General features: G+C 46.1%; 1 protein-coding gene across 1 annotated transcript in view; it reads left to right on the forward strand.

Moving 5' to 3' along the window:
* Gxylt2 (glucoside xylosyltransferase 2) overlaps window positions 1-17,052 on the forward strand; it is a 91,690-nt gene extending 74,638 nt beyond the window's left edge. The window contains exons 4-7 of the mRNA XM_036182782.1: window positions 590-841; window positions 3,638-3,761; window positions 10,640-10,812; window positions 16,780-17,052. Of these exons, the coding sequence (XP_036038675.1) occupies window positions 590-841; window positions 3,638-3,761; window positions 10,640-10,812; window positions 16,780-16,962 (732 nt within the window). The 3' untranslated portion in view covers window positions 16,963-17,052. The remainder of the gene's footprint in view (window positions 1-589; window positions 842-3,637; window positions 3,762-10,639; window positions 10,813-16,779) is intronic.
* The last annotated feature ends 369 nt before the right edge of the window (window positions 17,053-17,421 follow it).

Below are 17,421 nucleotides of genomic sequence, written 5' to 3' on the forward strand. Positions count from 1 at the left end.
ACTGACTACAATGGAGCCTGTGCTATCTGGCCGTCTACAGAAGTTTGCTGGGCCCTAATCTGCAAATGAAGCCAGCCAATGACATGCTTTTTCTATTCCCAAGTCCAAACATCAGCTGAAAATACCATCTTAGATATGGAGCCGACTCCTAGGACAGAGCCCTCCCCCCAGAGCTTGGGGAAGGCCTGGAGATGGTCCACAACAAACTGTCAATACCTGACTGTTCCAGCAAAGAACTAAGAGGGAAGACAAGTGGGTTTCCTGTGGAAGGAAAGAATTTTTTTTTAAAAAAAAAAAGAGCTACAATGTTCAGTTGATGGTTCCAGTTCCATCTCTTTGAAAGTCTACCCCATATAAACTAGACCAGGGTTGGGCCAGTCTAGAGCTAGGTCTATCTGCGGTTAAGTCTTCATGCCTTGGCCATCAGGTGAAAGGAAAAGAGAGGACTGGAGCTAATAGTGGTACCCAGTGTAGAATCCACCACTGGTTCACAAGTATTGGTGGCATTTTCTTCCTGTGGAGGCATTTCCATTGTTTCTGACCAGTTTTGTTTTGTCCCCATCTCTTCCCCTGCCCCTTGTAAACAAAGGTGATCTTAAAGGATGTGGACTCACTCCTCTACGTGGACACCGACGTCCTCTTTCTGAGGCCCGTGGATGATATCTGGAAGCTTCTGAGGCAGTTTAACTCCACCCAGCTCGCCGCTATGGCCCCAGAGCATGAAATCCCCAAGATAGGCTGGTACAGCCGCTTTGCTCGGCACCCTTTCTACGGCTCTACAGGGGTTAATTCAGGGGTCATGCTCATGAACTTGACTCGCATAAGAAGTACCCAGTTCAAGGTAAGGAAGAGCTTGAAAATCCCCTCTAAAGACCTGGAGTTAGAACCTGGGCTGTGATGGCACACACACCCTTAATCTCAGCATTCGGGAGGCAGAGGCAAGCGGATCCCTTGAGTTCAAGGCCAGCCTGGTCTGCATAGTGAGTTCCAGGACAACTAAGGCTACACACACAGCAACCCTGTCTTGAAAAATGAACCAAATAAACAAAGACCAGGAGTTAGTCTTTTCAGTAGGGATGTGCTGGGGGTGTGGCTGTGCTGATCTGGCTTGTGGGTGGGGAGAAAAATATCTGAAATGTGGAATTTTGCTCAGGAAAAGCCCAGGTGGCTATGGAGTGGGAAGCTTCATAGTCTCAATTCAGAAATACTGCATTCTGTTTCTGAATTATATAGTGTCCAAACTCGGCTTATCCAAGGCTTCAAAGCCCACACCCGATCTCTTGGAATGGCTCTAAAGCTGTATTTTTGTGAGTACACAGATCTCCATGCGTGGCTGATCAGGGTCTCTTTTCTACTAATAAAAAATCAAAGGAACCAAAATGAACATCTTTAGATGACAGTTCCCATCCATTCACCTCAAGTTAAGAAGAGGAGGCTGAAAGATAGCTCAGTTGGTAAAATGCTTGCCTTGCAAGCCTTTGGACCTGTGTTCAATCCACAGAACCCATGTAATAAATAAATAAAGCCAGGTGTGGCTTATCATCCCAGTATTGTGGGGGGGCAGAGGCAGGCAGATTTCTGGGGATCACTGGCCAGCTATGTGGTAAATTCTAAGCCACTGAGAGAGATCCTGTCTCATAAAACAAGTGGATGGTCTCTGAGAAACAACATTTGAGGTTCTTTGGCCTCCACAAGCACTTGTACAAATGCTTACACTTACCTACATACACTTTTGACCAGCATACACATGAATGAGCACATACATTTACAAACTAAAAGAATAGATTCATCACAGCTGGTGTGTAGTCTGTACAAGGCTTCAGTCCACAGCATGCTAAAACAATAGAAAATAAAAAAGAATAGGCTAGAGGCTCAATAGTTAGAGGACCAGGGTTCAATTTGAGCACTCACATGGCAGCTCACAACCATCTGAAACTCCAGTTCCAGAGGATCCATGTCCTCTTCTGGCTTCCATGAGCACCAGGCACATATGTGGTACACAGACATACATGCACACAAAACACCCATACACATAAATACATTTTTAAAAAGAACAGGCTAATCTGTATATTGTAGCTAGCATTTTCCTGGTCCTGCCTAGCCCATGGTCAGGACAAATCTCTCTCACCCACCAGTCCCACAGCTGCTCAAACCCAACCTAGTAAACACAGAGAGACTTGTATTACTTATAAACTGTATGACCATGGCAGGCTTCTTGCTAACTGTTCTTATATCTTAAATCAACCCATTTCTATTAATCTATAAGTTGCCACGTGGCTCGTGGCTTACCCGTATCTTAACATCTTCTCATGGCAGTGGCTGGCAGCATCTTTCCAACTTAGCCTTCCTGTTCCCAGAATTCTCTTCTCTGCTTGTCCTGCCTATACTTCCTGCCTGGCTACTGGCCAGTCAGCATTTTATTTATTCAGAGTGATATCCACAGCAGTATATTATTATCAATAACACAATTTCCAAAAAAATCAAGGGAAGAAAAAAAATCTCATACTATAGTGTGTTTACTTTCATGCCTTAGAAATTTCCGGAAGACTGGCTAAGCGACCTTTAATTGTTCATTGTAGATGCTTCTGTGAAAAGTGGGAACGGAATCTTGAGAGCAGCAGAAAGAATATTTACACTTTTTAATTTTTTATCTGAATGTACTGGTTGGATACTTAGTCTGTGGGTGTGTTACTTTTAGTTTAAAAGTAAATAATTATTTGGAAACAAGGGCAGGAGCCAGGTATGGTGGCACACACGTTTAATCACAGCATTTGGGAGGTGAATGCAGGGGCCCCAAGTTGAAGGCCAACCTGGGATATAGTGCAAGACCTTGTCCCAAAATTAATTAATTACATGAAGGGAAAAGGCAAGGAAAGAAAGCAGTTTTTCCCTGAAATGCCTTGACTCTGTGATCTGTGTTTTGTTTAGCACCATTGCCTGCAGCCCAGCACACTAAAGGTCCAGACAGGAGCCATGCTGGAAGTCACCGGCCAGCATAAGCAGCAAAGAGGTCCTGTCTCAAACAAGGTGGAAAAGGCAGGGCCAGAGATCCTAGAAAGCTATCATCTCACCCCCATACGTGTGCTATGACACACGTGTGCTTGCATCCACACACACAAACGAGCATTCTCACACATCTTACACCACAAAAATGAAGAAAAAAAAAAAAAGCCTGATGAAATGGCTCAGCAGGTAAAGGGGATTCTGCCTGGCCATACAAGCCTGATGCCTTGAGTTCCATCTCCAGAGCCTATATAGAGGTAGAAAGAGAAAACCAACTACACAAAGTTGTCCCCTGACCTCTATATGTACCCCATGGCACATGTTTACAGACACACACACACACACACACACACACACACACACACACACACACTTAAATAATAAATATTTTTTAAAAGAAAAAAGGAAAAGAAAACCAAAGGGTCCTCTCCACTTGCTGGTCCACTCTGCATGCATAGGTACACCCCCCAGACCTCTACCCACAGAGCCTTTGCTCTGCTTGGTTCTGTACCCAGGGTAGCAGGACCACGCCTGCATTTACTCTTGTCTAGGAGGAAAGGAAAGCAGCCCGCATTTTATTGGACAAGGCACACTTGCTTTGCCGTAGCTGTTCTCATGGTTTTCTCTCTTCCAGAACAGCCTGATTCCAGCAGGCCTGGCTTGGGAGGACATGCTGCTCCCACTGTACCAGAAGTATAAGAATGCCATCACATGGGGAGACCAGGACTTATTAAATATTATTTTCTATTTCAACCCAGGTAAGTGCTCTTTTGAGAATGCCACTGTGTAGGGAGTCTGCCCACCTCATTTCATAGGGAACATTCCAGGCCCAGGCTGCTATTGATGGACCTCCATGGTGCACAGAGAGGCTCTGTTCCTCTGTCTGGCCCCTGGGTGTCTGCGGAGGCAGTTCCTCAGCCACTAACACAATAGGCTGAATGTTGATGCCTCCAACGCTACACTCTGGTTTTAGAGAGTGTCTTCAGCCTCGCCACACCATTCTTCCAAGAAGTACGGTGCAAAATGACACAAGACGCAAAATCAGATGACAAGATTTTCAGATGAGCACAAGACCCTCACAGTGGAACAAGTACTAGTTGAAGGGAGAGGGTTCTTGAACTTTAAGTCACCTGTCCAAAGTCCATGGGCCTAGAATAAGAACTTGGATCCCCCAGGGTTTTGTTTTGTTATATAGAGCCAAAGAAAATTTTGTAGGTCGACATGTTGTTAGCTTGGTGGTTTGGCAGAGGGGGGCAAAAGGGGGAGCATGTCCTGGTTGGGTTTTGTTTGTTTGTTTTTGTTAACTTGACACAAGCTAGAATCCTCTGGGTTTTCCTTTTGGAACTTCAGTTGAGGAACTGATTCCCTGAGATTGGCCTGTAGGCAACTCTGTGGAGCATTTGCTTGATTAATGATTGATGTGGGAAGTGTAAAAGCACCGCCCTGAGGTGCTTTTTTTTTTTTTTTAGACAGGATTTCTCTGTGTCCAGTTGCCTGTCCTGGAACTTGAACTCACAGAGATCCCCCTGCCTCTACCTCACTCAGACAGGATCAGTGAGTAAACAATACTGGAAAGAGCTTTGTGCTTTGACTCCAGTGCCTCGCCTTTAGTTGGGCTGCACCCAGCTGGGTTTGATGACCTGGGTGTCTCCTTCCGAGGCCCACTGAGCCAAAGGTACCGTGACATACTTATGAGGTTGTCCTACATCTTGGTTCTGACCTGAGCCTAGTAAGCAACCAAGAGCTCAGATTTCAGGTCAGTGTAAGGTGAACTCACTCGCTGTTCTCTGTGTGGCTTCTTGATCCCATTTTACACTTCACCCTGGCGCTGTATTAAACATTAGCTCTCTCTAAGGAACCTCCAAGGATAGCCACTGCTTATGCATTCTTCATTCATTTATTTTGTGTGTGGACTTTCTACAACCTGGAGGCAATGATATATTTTAAAAGATGTGTTACCTTTAGCATTGTAAAGAAGAGGGTGGTGATATTGGCAGCAATCTAGGAGATAAATACGTTTATTGTTGTGACATATTAGGTTGCTATGGATGAAGCCACGTACATAAAACAAGCAGCACAGGGCTGCTGTGTTACTGTGAGGAGAGGTTCCTGTAGCCAGTAACCTGCTCACTGAGATGTGTTTAAAAGTCATCAGCTAAAAACTGTTGTGAACTTCTGCCATAATTAGGTCATAAAATGTGTGTGTGTGTGTGTGTGTGTGTGTGTGTGTGTGTGTGTGTGTGTATTGCATGGCTAGGTTACAGACGGACTCAAATGGAGGTGACTGAAGTCCCTGGGGACTGTGCAGGTAGCTGGTCCCACAGGACATTTCTTGGTATGTGAAAAAGATGGCTTCTTCTAGGATGAAAGGCTGAACTCACAGCGTGCGTGCATGTGTGTGCATCTGTGTGTGTGTGCATGTGTGTTCATGTATATGAATACATGTGTGTGGAAGCCAGAGGTTGATTTTGGGTGTCTTCCTCAACCACACTCCATCTAACTTTTTGGAGGCAGGGTCTTTTATTGAACCTGTAGCTTGCCATTTTGCCTAGACTGGCTGGCCGTCAAACTCAAAAAATCCTTCCCCGTCTCCATTTTCCCAGCACTAGAATTACAGGTGTGCTGCTGCACCTGGCTTGTATATGGGTGCTAGGAATCAAACTCAGGTCTTCATGCTTTCAAGACAGCACTCTACCAGCTGAGCCCTCTCTCCAGCCCCTGAGCTCATATCTTGACAGGTGAGTTTTAGTTGTGAGCAGAGTTTAGTAGAAAAAGCAAACCTGACCAAATCCTAAGGGATGTGTTTGGGATGAATGAGCTCCTATCTCAGGCATCAGGATTCCCCTCAGAGCAGCTTCAAAAGGCAGAGCTGGCCACATGGGTCAGGTGATGCCAGGCTTTCTGGGGGTTTCTTTGGATGCTAAGGACTGCAGTGATTTCTTCAGTCTTCAGAGTCCTCCTGGGCTCTGGCATCTTTTCTGCTTACTTAGGAGATTCCAATGTCTCTGACAGAATTCTCTGTTTGCCCGGCTCAGTCTGATTGTCAGGCGGTTCAGCCATAAGAGACCACTGCAAATAAGGGTGCTTTTCTTTTCTGTCTCTGTCTCTGTCCCTCTCTGTCCCTCTCTGTCTCTGTCTCTCTCTCTGTCTGTCTGTCTCTCTCTGTCTCTCTGTCTCTCTGTCTCTCTGTCTCTCTCTCTCTCTCTGTGCTGTGTGTGTGTGTGTGTGTGTGTGTGTGTGTGTGTGGTGGTGTTTTGTGCTAGTACTCGTCTTAGGGAGCAGAGGGTCTCTTGTGTAGCCCTGGCTATCCTGGAACTTGCTCGGTAGATGAGGCTAGCCTCCAACTCACAGAGATCTGCCTGCTTCTGCCTCCCAAGTGCTGGGATTAAAGGAGTACACCACCACCTCCCACCACCCCCACCATTCCCACCCCCACCACTCCCCCCACCCCCATCATGGCTAAGGATGGTTTTTTAATAGTTCTTAACTTAAGTGGGAGAGAAATAGCCCAGCTGTGGAGACAAACCTTGATCTGGTGGCAAGGGGCCAGAGAAGTGAAGTTTTCTACACTCAGAGCATCCCAAAGCAGCGGCAGGAGAGCATCCCCAGAGCAGACAGAGCATTCCCACAGAGCAGAAGAGCATCCATCCAGAGCAGGAGAGCATCCACCAGGCAGGAGCACCCACCAGAGCAGCAAGCATCCAGGCAGGCAGTCCCACCAGAGCAGCAGGCGAAGAGCATTCCACCAGAGCAGGCATGAGCAGAAGAGCAGCAGGCCCCACCAAGAGCAGGCAGACAGAGCATCCCACCAGAGCAGGCAGAGCAGGCAGAGCATCCCACCAGAGCAGACAGAGCAGGCAGAGCATCCCACCAGAGCAGACAGAGCATCCCACCAGAGCAGGCAGAGCATCCCACCAGAGCAGGCAGAGCATACACCGAGAGGAGAGCATACCCAGAGCAGACAGAGCAGCAGAGATCCCACCGAGAGCGAGCACCCACAGAGCAGAGCATCCCCCCAGGGAGAAGTATGTAGTTCTCTAAAGGGAGAGAAGAGCCAGCCTGCTCATGGAATGTGCATAGCCAGACCAATTGAGTATGTGATACTAGGGATTCAGAGGCTCTCCAGAGGACACAGGTATCAAGGCCCATAGTCACACACACTCTTTTTTGTTTGTTTGTTTGTTTGTTTGTTTGTTTGCTTGCTTGTTTGAGGCAGGGTTTCTCTGTGTAGCTTTGCGCCTTTCCTGGAACTCACTCTGTAGACCAGGCTGGCCTCAAACTCACAGAGATCCGCCTGGCTCTGCCTCCCGAGTGCTAGGATTAAAGGTGTGTGCCACCACCGCCTGGCTCACACATACTCTTTAATAGCCTTATTTTAGGTCCTTACTCTCATCCTTCCCAGGACCCCAGAGCCCCAGCCTTGGCTGTTTGGCTACATTGAATGAACACAACGAAGCACCGAGCCTCAGGAAGTGCTGAGTGCTGTGCTGTGAGGGTGATCGGCTCCATTACTTCATGTTAGGGCCTGTTCTGGACACTGATGAACTGGGAAGCTCATGAGTTCTGATTTATGAGACAAGAATGAATATTGTGAGGTCCATGTGAGAAAGGCATGGTTTATGCTTTTGGTGTTGTTTCAGTACAAGGCCTCAGAAGTGTGAGTTGGTTGAATGGGTAGAATCAAGAAAGAAGAGTGACGTAAATGGAAGAGAAACAAAATCAGAGCACGGGACAGAAAGAAGCATACAGCAAGAGACATGACAGAGATATTTATAGTATAGGAGAGCATAAAGTTCACTCACCCATTCATTCACTCATCCATTTATTCACCCATCCATTCATTCACTCATCCATTCATTCACTCCCCATTCATTCACTCATTCACTCACCCATTTATTCACCCATTCATTCACTCATCCATTCATTCATTCATTCACTCATCCATTCATTCACTCACCCATTCATTCACTCATCCATTTATTCACTCATCCATTCATTCACTCATCCATTCATTCACTCATCCATTCATTCACTCATCCATTCATTCATTCACTCCCCATTTATTCACTCATTCACTCACCCATTTATTCACTCATTCACTCATCCATTCATTGATTCACTCATTCATTCATTCACTCATCCATTCATTCAGCATGTGCACACACACACACACATGCTCACATACAGAGAGAAAATGCGCATCTCCCTACATAGACTGGCTGTCAGTTCACAGTCCTGTCTTCACCTCCTGAGTGCTGGAATTACAGGTATGCACCACCACAACAGCCAAACATAGTTGTCCTAGTGTGAAAGTCTCCATTCTGTTCATAGATGGTAGTAATTGAGTGGCAAACTCAGCTTTCTGTGAGGTTAAAATGACCAGGCACAAACCATTCTATAATCTTCAGCACCTCTGGATATGAATCATCAGAGCTGCAAGGGAGCCCTGGCACTGTGTGGACTCTTGCGGTATCTATCATTAAGGAATATCACCCATAGAGAACCAGTTAACGATCTTTTTCATATGACTTTGAGAGAGAAAATAGCAAAGACCAAGGGCTTCAAGAAAGGGTGTCTTGAATTTTCTTTGTTTTAAGATTTTTGTATTTGTTTTTGGACAGGGTCCATTGTGTAGCCTGTCTTCAGCCCTCTCAGTGAGGCTTGCCTAGCCCTTCTCTTCCTCCTCCTCCTCCTCCTGTTCATAAGATGGACAGTTCAAATTTACGAAGTTAACCTATTATAAAAAGACACATCTAAGTATTTGAAGGATGTGGGTGGGGGTGTGCATAGCGAGGTGCACATGTTGGAGGGTACACATGTGTGGTATGTGTAGGGGACAGAGGACAATCATGGGTGTTGTTTCGCAGGCACCATACACCTTGGTTTTGGGGACAGGATCACATTGGCCTGGAACTTGCCATATAAGCTAGGCTGGCTGGCCAGTGAACTGCAAGGATCTGCTTTCTCTGCTTCAAAATGAAAAGATGTTACCAGGCCTGGCTATTTTTACATGAGTTCTGGGGATCAGATCAGGCCCTCAGACTCATACGGCAAGCACTTTGCCAACTGAGCTATCCCCCAGACCAGATCTGATATTTTGATCTCCCCACTGTTGATCACCCTTTCTTTTGGTGACAGTGCCTCTGTTGCTGGATGGCATAGCTCTTTCCCCATCTCCTGTGTCCAAGAAAGAGCCCTGCCCTCCAGTGGTTCCGGGCTAAACCAGTCAGACCATCCATTCCTTAGTTTCTAAATCCTGCAAACTCAAGAAGCCATGGCTGGTTCACCCAGGCAGCAGGGCTGCAAGCTGACTTCAATGAATCCCCACTCCAGAACCTGGGAGCTGCCCCACTTCTGGCTCCAATTCAGTCTTGCCTCCAATTTTACGAGCGACTTGGTTCTTTGCAACCCAGCACAGAGTTCTGTCTTGACTATTTCAGACCAGTGTATTTATGACAGCTCCTCCTCTACCGTCCTTCCCTATTGAAGAAATCTTCTCTCCAACAAAACCAAGGTGACTTATCTTCTAAAACACATTCTTATTTCTAATAATCAAACCATTTTCTTCCTGAAGTGTTCTTCCAAGCTTCTGTTTCTGTCGGAATTGCACCCTGACTAAAGCCTGCATTTAAATGGAATTGTCAAAACAGGACACCACTGTCCTGCAGTGACACAGGGGACAGATCCTTCCTATGATTACATGTATAATATTTGGCATTTCTCACGCCAAGAAATTCTGTCAAGATGTAAATTGAATTTCTTCCTGAGTTCCATTTTGTATTTGAGGTTTGGCAGCTGGGGTGCGTAGCTGGTGTTTAGGAGACCTGCAAGACCCTGAACTTATAAACAAATGTTCTTTTAGGTCTGTGCTCTCCCCCCAATTGTAGTTTTCCGTACTTGGGGTCTAAAGCTTCCATTAGATTCTCAAAGAGATCTGTGCCCCACGGAATGGTAAAGAATGATCCTGCATGTCTAGGAATGGTTGTTGTAAACACCGATCACAGTTGTACTGTATGCTGGTGTTCATCAGTGTTGTGGCTTGAACATAAAATACTCCCTCTAGGCTCATGTGTTTTAACAGTAAATTCCAGCTAGATTAATGATAGATGTGGGACGGCCCTGCCCACTGTGGGTGATGCCACCTATATAATGCAAATTGTTCAGCGTTACAGAGGAAAGCAAACTAGGCATAGGGAGCAAGCCAGGAAGCAGCACTCCTCCATGGCTTCTGTGCCTGCCTTCAAGTTCCTGCCTTGAGCTCCTGCTCTGAATTCCCTCAGTGACAAACTGTTACCGGGAAGTTGATATAAAGTAAATCCTTTCCTCTCCAAGTTGATTTTGGTCCTGGTGTTTATCACCGCAACAGAGGAGCAAACTGGGACATTAGGCTAGTTGATGCCCTGGTTTAACTCCTTATTTTCTATATTGTTCTGCCTTCCCATATCATCATTAATGGGTGCCCCTTCCATCATTGATCTCAGCATTTCAGCACAGTATATTTGGCCTGGGACTCATAACCACACTCCTAAACATTGAAATTGTGCACAGCGTGTGGTTTATAAACGTTAAGTTTTAAGCACCGGACATACAGGTGGCACCTGGCACTGACTGGCTGTCTCTCTTCCTCTGCCACTAGAGTATCTCTACGTGTTCCCCTGCCAGTGGAACTACCGCCCCGACCACTGCATGTACGGAAGCAACTGCAAAGAGGCGGAGCGGGAAGGTGTGTCTGTTCTGCACGGCAACCGAGGCGTCTACCATGACGATAAGCAGCCCACTTTCCGAGCCCTTTATGAAGCAATCCGGGATGTAAGTGTGCTCTTCAAAGCCGACACATGTTTCCCAGCATGCAGTGCTTCAAGTGCTGTGGTGCGCGGGGACTGGGAAGGCTAAAATACTCTCAGAACTCTTGTGCCTTTTGCCGCCCTATGGAGTAAGAGTTCTGGATAAAGAGAATGTCACAGAAACAAGATTGTTTTTGTTTAGTTCAAGCTAAGCATGTTGCCTGGTTACCAGCTCCAAGCTCTTAAGCAATCACGTCTCACACTGGGCAATTAGAAGTTGCCACACTGAAAGCAGCAATTGGTCTTGTATGTGTGTGTGTGTGTGTGTGTGTGTGTGTGTGTGTGTGTGTACGTTTGTGTCTGTTGTACGTGTATGTGTGGGTGAGTGTGCATGTGGAGACCAGAGGTTGACACTGGATGTTTCCTCGATTATTTCCCACCTGATTTTTTTAAAATTTTTTATTTTATGTGTATGGTGTTTTGACTACATACATGCACCCCATGTGGGACTGGTGCCCTTGGAGGACAGAAGAGGGTTTTGGATCACCTGGAACTGGAGTTACAGAAGGTTGTGAGACACCGTGTGGGTGCTGGAATTCAGCCCATGTTCCCAGTGCCCTTAACTACTGAGCCATTTCCCCAGCCCTTCTACTTCATATTTTGAGACATAATCTAGAGCTCACTGGTTTGCCTGGTAACCCCAGAGATCTGTCTGCACCTTCCCGGTCCTGAGATCACAGGTGTACACCAACACACACAGTTATTACATGGGTGCTGGGGATCAAACTCAAGTCTTTAAGCTTGCATAAGCAAGCACTTTGCCGACTGAGTCATATCCCCAGTCCACCAAGCCTTTGTTGACTTAACGGTGCCAGCAAAAAGAGGTGCCAGCCATTTTTACCACCAAAAGGGATATGTGAGGGATGTGTGGCTATAGCCAAGATGGTGGGAATCTTCTCATAGCCAAGAGGACCTCAGGAAAACACTCTTGCACCTTATGGAGCATGAGCCAGGAGTGAAGAGCTAGAGGAGGTGAGGAACAGAAGGTTCTGAAACCAAGTAGAGGAAAGTGCCTCGGCCAAGGTACCTCAACAGGGAGGCCTTGAGAAGTGAGCATCCAGGCTAGGTATGCAGATCTGCATGTGAGGATGGCTGCCCAGTGGAGAAGGCCTGAGTCCTTGCCCTTAAAGACTCCTTCTGGGATGCTGACCCTGAAAGAACAGCCCCTCCTACCAGGCCTTCCAGAAAAGCCCTACAGCTGTCTGTGGTTGGTCTCAAAGATCCCATGGTAGATAGAACCCCTGCCCCCATGGTTTTACTTTGCATGGTTTCGGTCACCACATCTGACCATGATCCAAAAATATTACACGGAAAATTCCAGAATTACATGCTTTGTAAGTTGGGAATTGTGGGCTGTTCCCAGGAACATGATGAAATTTGATGCCATCCTGCTCTGCCCATGCAGGAATGTGAATCATCTCTTTGGGCCTGTATCCACCCTGCATATATTACCCATCTACTAGTAATGCAGTAGCCACAAGGTATCCGGTTTGTAGGGTTCAGTACTCAGGGTCGCAGGCATCCACCAAGTATGTAGAAATGTATCCCCCACGGATAAGGGATGATAATTTGTACAATGTTGGCATGAAGTGAGTGGAACCGCATAGAGTTTGAGCCCACTCTTTCTTCCCTGAAGAGAGGGGTGGGCTCGTGTTAAGGAGCGCGGCTCAGGATTCTGTGAACTTGGGAAGTTCTGTGTTGTCCATTGCCTTTTACCTTGAGATTGCTAGCAGGAAGCCAACAGCAGGCACTTGCAAGGAGTGTCCTCCTTAAGCTGTTCCTCCAAGACACAGAGCAGGGACCAGCAAATGTTTCCAACATGAAGAATCTGTAGATTTGTGTTTCAGCATTCATAAATAAAGCTGTGGGAGAACACAGTGCCCTGTTCACATGCTGTCACTGGCTGCATTGGCACTCCAACTGTTACGACTGTGGGGCCACAGTGCCAAAAGTGTTTGCCATCTATGCCTCCCCTGACATGGACTTTCTTAAGTATTATTTTTATTTCTTCTTGGTAATCTGGGAACCTAGTGTTGGTGTGCAGACATGCACTTTGCCCACTGAGTCATCTCCCTGCTTGCAATGCATCTTTGTGACGCACTGAGCTATCCCTCAGCTATAAAGCATCTCCGTGTGTATGAAGATGAGCATTTTGCTAAAAAATTCCAGTTTGGAAACGCCAGCGTTGCCCTTCCCATAGGGGCTCACTTAACATGCATCTGAGTGAGCACCTCTTCTCCTGTTTCCTGCTGTTTAGTTTTCAAAGGGCAAGTGATTAAATTACACAATCTGTTGTGCACTCGGTGACATTCTCACACTTGGTTACTCAAACACTGCCTTAAGGGGAAACCCATCCGCAGCACGGGTAGAAGTCAAGAAAGCGTGCAGCCATGTGGGCTCCCTGGAGCCCGCTCCACTTTCTCATGTCATCTGGCCCTGCTTTGGAATTGAGCAATTGTGGCTGAGTTATGACTCATCTGGTTTGTTCTCACCGGGGATCGGAAAGGCAGCCAAATGACTTTGCTTCTTAAACAGTTCCGCGCAATCACTCTGTGGAGTTCTGCAGTTTCACCTCCAAAGACAGTTTTCATTCAGGGATTTCCATCAGGACAGTCACTAACTCCAGATCAGCCTGGGAGTAAGACACTTCACTGTAAAGCTGGATTCCCGTATGCCCACCTTTTTCTACTGGGCTGTGGTGTTCTCATCATAAGGTAAAGAATCAGAGCTAGTTTTCCGCCTGGGCAGACCTGGGCTCACACCCCGTTTCTCTCACTGTCTGTTTAGTCATTAACTGCTCTTACCTTACTGAGCCTCAGTTGAGTTCCTCATCATAAAATGAAGATAATAATATTACCTTCTGAGAGCTGGAGAAATGGCTCAGCGGTTAAGAGCGTTTGTCCTTCCACACAAGACCCAAGTTCTGTTCCTAGCATCCATGTCAGATGGCTCACGACCACCTGTGACTCCAGCTCCAAGGGGTCCAACAATCTCTTCTGGCCTCTGTGGGCACACACACACACACACACACACACACACACACACACACACGACACTTAAAAATGTATTAATAAATACTTTTAAATAAACCGTCCTAATGAGACAGTTGTGAGGATTAACAAAATGAAGGCCTTTAAACTTTAATCACACACCTGACAGTTGTATTCAGTATGTAACCGTTTTAATGGCAGGCATTTCACATGTGTGTCTTTCTCTAGCTTGCTGTCTTTCTCTCTCACATGCACACAGCCTAACCCTGTGTCTATGTGTTTATGTGATGGATGGTGTAACAGCTCCCATCATGACCCTCCAAAACGTCATCAGGCAGACATTCTTCAGTGATTCTTTCAACAGTCATCTACAAAGCCTAGCTAATGTAGGAATAATTCTGGTTGCCCAGAATTTGGAAGCTAACAATATCGTCCAAGCCCTGTGGTGTAGTTAGAGTTTTCCTGCCTGGCCCAGTCAGGACAAATCTCTCTTACCCGCCAGTCCCACAGTCGCTCAGACCCAACCAAGAAAGCACACAGAAACTTACATTGTTTAGAAACTGTATGGCCGTGGCAGGCTTCTTGTTATCTACTTCTTCTATCTTAAATTAACCCATTTCTGTTAGTCTATACTTTGCCACATGGCTTGTGGCTTACCAGTGTCTTTACATGTTGCTTTTCATGGTGGCGGCTGGCGGTGTTTCTCTTTCTACCTTCCACTTCCCAGAATTCTCTTCTCTGTTTGTCCCGCCTATACTTCCTGCCTGGCTACTGGCCAATCAGCATTTTATTTATACAGAGTGATATCCACAGCACTGTGGTCAAGAATCTCTGTTCTAGCAGAGAAAGCAGCCAGATGATATAAAAGTTTCCCATAACAAAGAAAGAAAGAACCTGTCAGAAGTGAAAGCCTTCTCAGAGGAACAGGGTGGTGGGTGTAGAGAACTGACTACAGAGGGCTGTTCAGCAGCCGGCTTTCCAGCGAAGGCCCATGCCAGCCTGAAACTCAGTCAGATGGAGGCTTCATGGGGAAGATCCTGCCAACCAGAAGACATAATCAGGAAACTCTCCAAGATGGGAATGAAGTCTGTGCCCAGAGCACGTCAAGATAGTCACCTCAACCATCATGGAGAGATAATGGGAGGGACAAAGATGCAGCAGGGCTCCAGATCACATGGGGCTTCTCAAGCAAGAGTTGGACTGCAGTGGGAAGTCTAGGCAGGAAAGTGACAGCTGTGATTTATGGCGGCTTATGTCAGCTAATTGCAGACTTGCAAGAGGGAGGCAACCAGGGCTGTTTGTGAGGTTGAGAGCCACTGTACAGGTGAGAGCTGAGCTTGTGGGAGTTTGTGTGGAAGTGGAAGGGTGGGGAGAAGGGGCTGTGGTGATAGAATCCACGGGACTTCTGGTCGACTGGCCGAGGGCTATGAGAGAAAGTGGTGTCCCAAGTCCAAGTTGGTGTGGCTCATTCTCAAGTTACCTCGCCACCTTGCTTATCCACATGCTGAGGCCATGTCTCTGGTGACCTTGAAAGACTGGGAGATACGTTCTAGGGATGCAGATAGCCATCCACTCTGCTCTGGGGCTGGATTGTCCTGCCCTTTAACCTTTCTGTTCCTTCATCTTTTCCCCTCACTGGCCAAGAGTTCAACTCTGACTTCATCTACCTTTCTCATTCAACAGGATGGTGATGAAGCTTGGCACATGCTAGTTTCTAAGTAGCTCGAAAGGTTTATTTTGGAAAATACTGCTCATTCATATTCCCCAGGGGAAAATAAGAGACATTAAACAAGACAAATCTTCAAATGTCCAATACTGAATGAACTTAAAAAACTCAAAATTATTACTGACATTTGGCCTCTTAATTCCTTTTCCCCCAACCTTCCAGGCCTGCCTCTATGCTGTGGTTCCAACTCAGGACTTTAGAGTGCTAAGCAAGTATTCCACTAGTGAGCCACACCCCCAGCCTGGTGCCTACAATATCAAAAGAAAATTCACTGCCGATATATTTAACTTGCAGTCGCTGAACTGTAGGCCTTCGGTAGCCACCACAGACATGCCATTAAGTTTCTTGAATGGCAAAAATAATTTAAAAAAAAAAAAAAGAGCTGGAGAGATGGCTCATAGGTTAACAGCACTTGCTGCTCTTACAGAGGACCCAGGTTCAAATCCCAGCACCCACATAGTGGCATAATTCTAGTTCCAGGGGATCCAGTACCCTCTTTGACCTCTGTGGGTACTATGCATGCACATAGTACACATACATATATGCATATACATATATACATATGTATACACATACATATAAAAATAAATACATCTTTTGAAAAACAAATACATTCAGTGTTTTGTTGTAGTAAATTTCAAAATGACTATCTGCTTTAGTCTTGTATTCTACTTGGTAATATATAAATATATATGTATGTGTGTTGTGTATATGTATATGTGTATGTATGTATGTAAGTATAAGTATAAGAAAACTGGGCGGGTTGGGGATTTAGCTCAGTGGTAGAGTGCTTGCCTAGCAAGTGCAAAGCCCTGGGTTCGATCCTCAGCTCAAAAAAAAAAAAAATAGAAAAGAAAACTGGGCATTGTGGTATATGCTATAATCCTAACACACCAGAGATGGAGGCAGAAGGATTCCAAGTTCTAGCTCATTCTCGGCTATAGGAGGCCCTACTTCAAAGAAAGAGAGAGAAAACAGAACTGAGGGGCCAGAGAGTTACATGATTCCTTGGGGCTGTACCACTGAGTCAGAACTAAGAAACTTTACACCGGGTCATGGGTTTCAGTAAGAGTGATTTGTGTTTGAACCAGCACTTAACAAGTTCTTTCTCTCTCTCTCTCTCTCTCTCTCTCTCTCTCTCTCTCTCTTTCTTCTCTCTCTTTCTCTCTCCCTCCCTCCCTCCCTCTCTCTCTCTTTCTTTCTTATCATCTTTCAGTTCCCCTTTCAAGACAATCTTTTTCAGTCCATGTACTACCCTCTCCAGCTGAAGTTTTTGGAGACAGTGCACACGCTGTGTGGACGGATCCCCCAGGTGTTTCTGAAGCAGATTGAGAAAACGATGAGAAGGGCATACGAGAAGCACGTCATCATCCACATGGGCCCCAACTCCATGAGCTGAGTGTCTACCGTGCTTGAGTCAGCCTGGTGTCAGTGACTAAGGGCGTGGATCCTTTCGCTTCCCTGATGTGTGTGTGTGTGTGTGTGTGTGTGTGTGTGTGTGTGTGTGTGTGTGAATATTTAATGGTGCTCTGTGAATGTTGAGTTTCAAATGCCTGGTTACATTATGCTGAGTTAGTTATCCCTAAAAGGGAATATGCTTTTCTTTATTTTCTTTTAAAATTGTATTTATCTTTGTTTAAAAATTCTTATCATGAATTTAACGCTGTCTCAGTGGGTTAAGGAAGGGAACTTTTCCTAGCCTCCAAACATGAGACCCTGCTGGGGTATGCAGGATCATAATTATCTGGTATTCTAAAGATTCTTCCTATGTAACTTGCTCTCTCACCCTACTAAAAAGGAATACGTGTTGGGGCTGGCAGGATGGCTCAGTGGCAAAGCATCTGTCACCATGCCTGAT

The sequence above is a fragment of the Onychomys torridus genome, chromosome 3, assembly GCF_903995425.1.
Source record: "Onychomys torridus chromosome 3, mOncTor1.1, whole genome shotgun sequence".
In the NCBI taxonomy this organism is placed as follows: domain Eukaryota; kingdom Metazoa; phylum Chordata; class Mammalia; order Rodentia; family Cricetidae; genus Onychomys; species Onychomys torridus.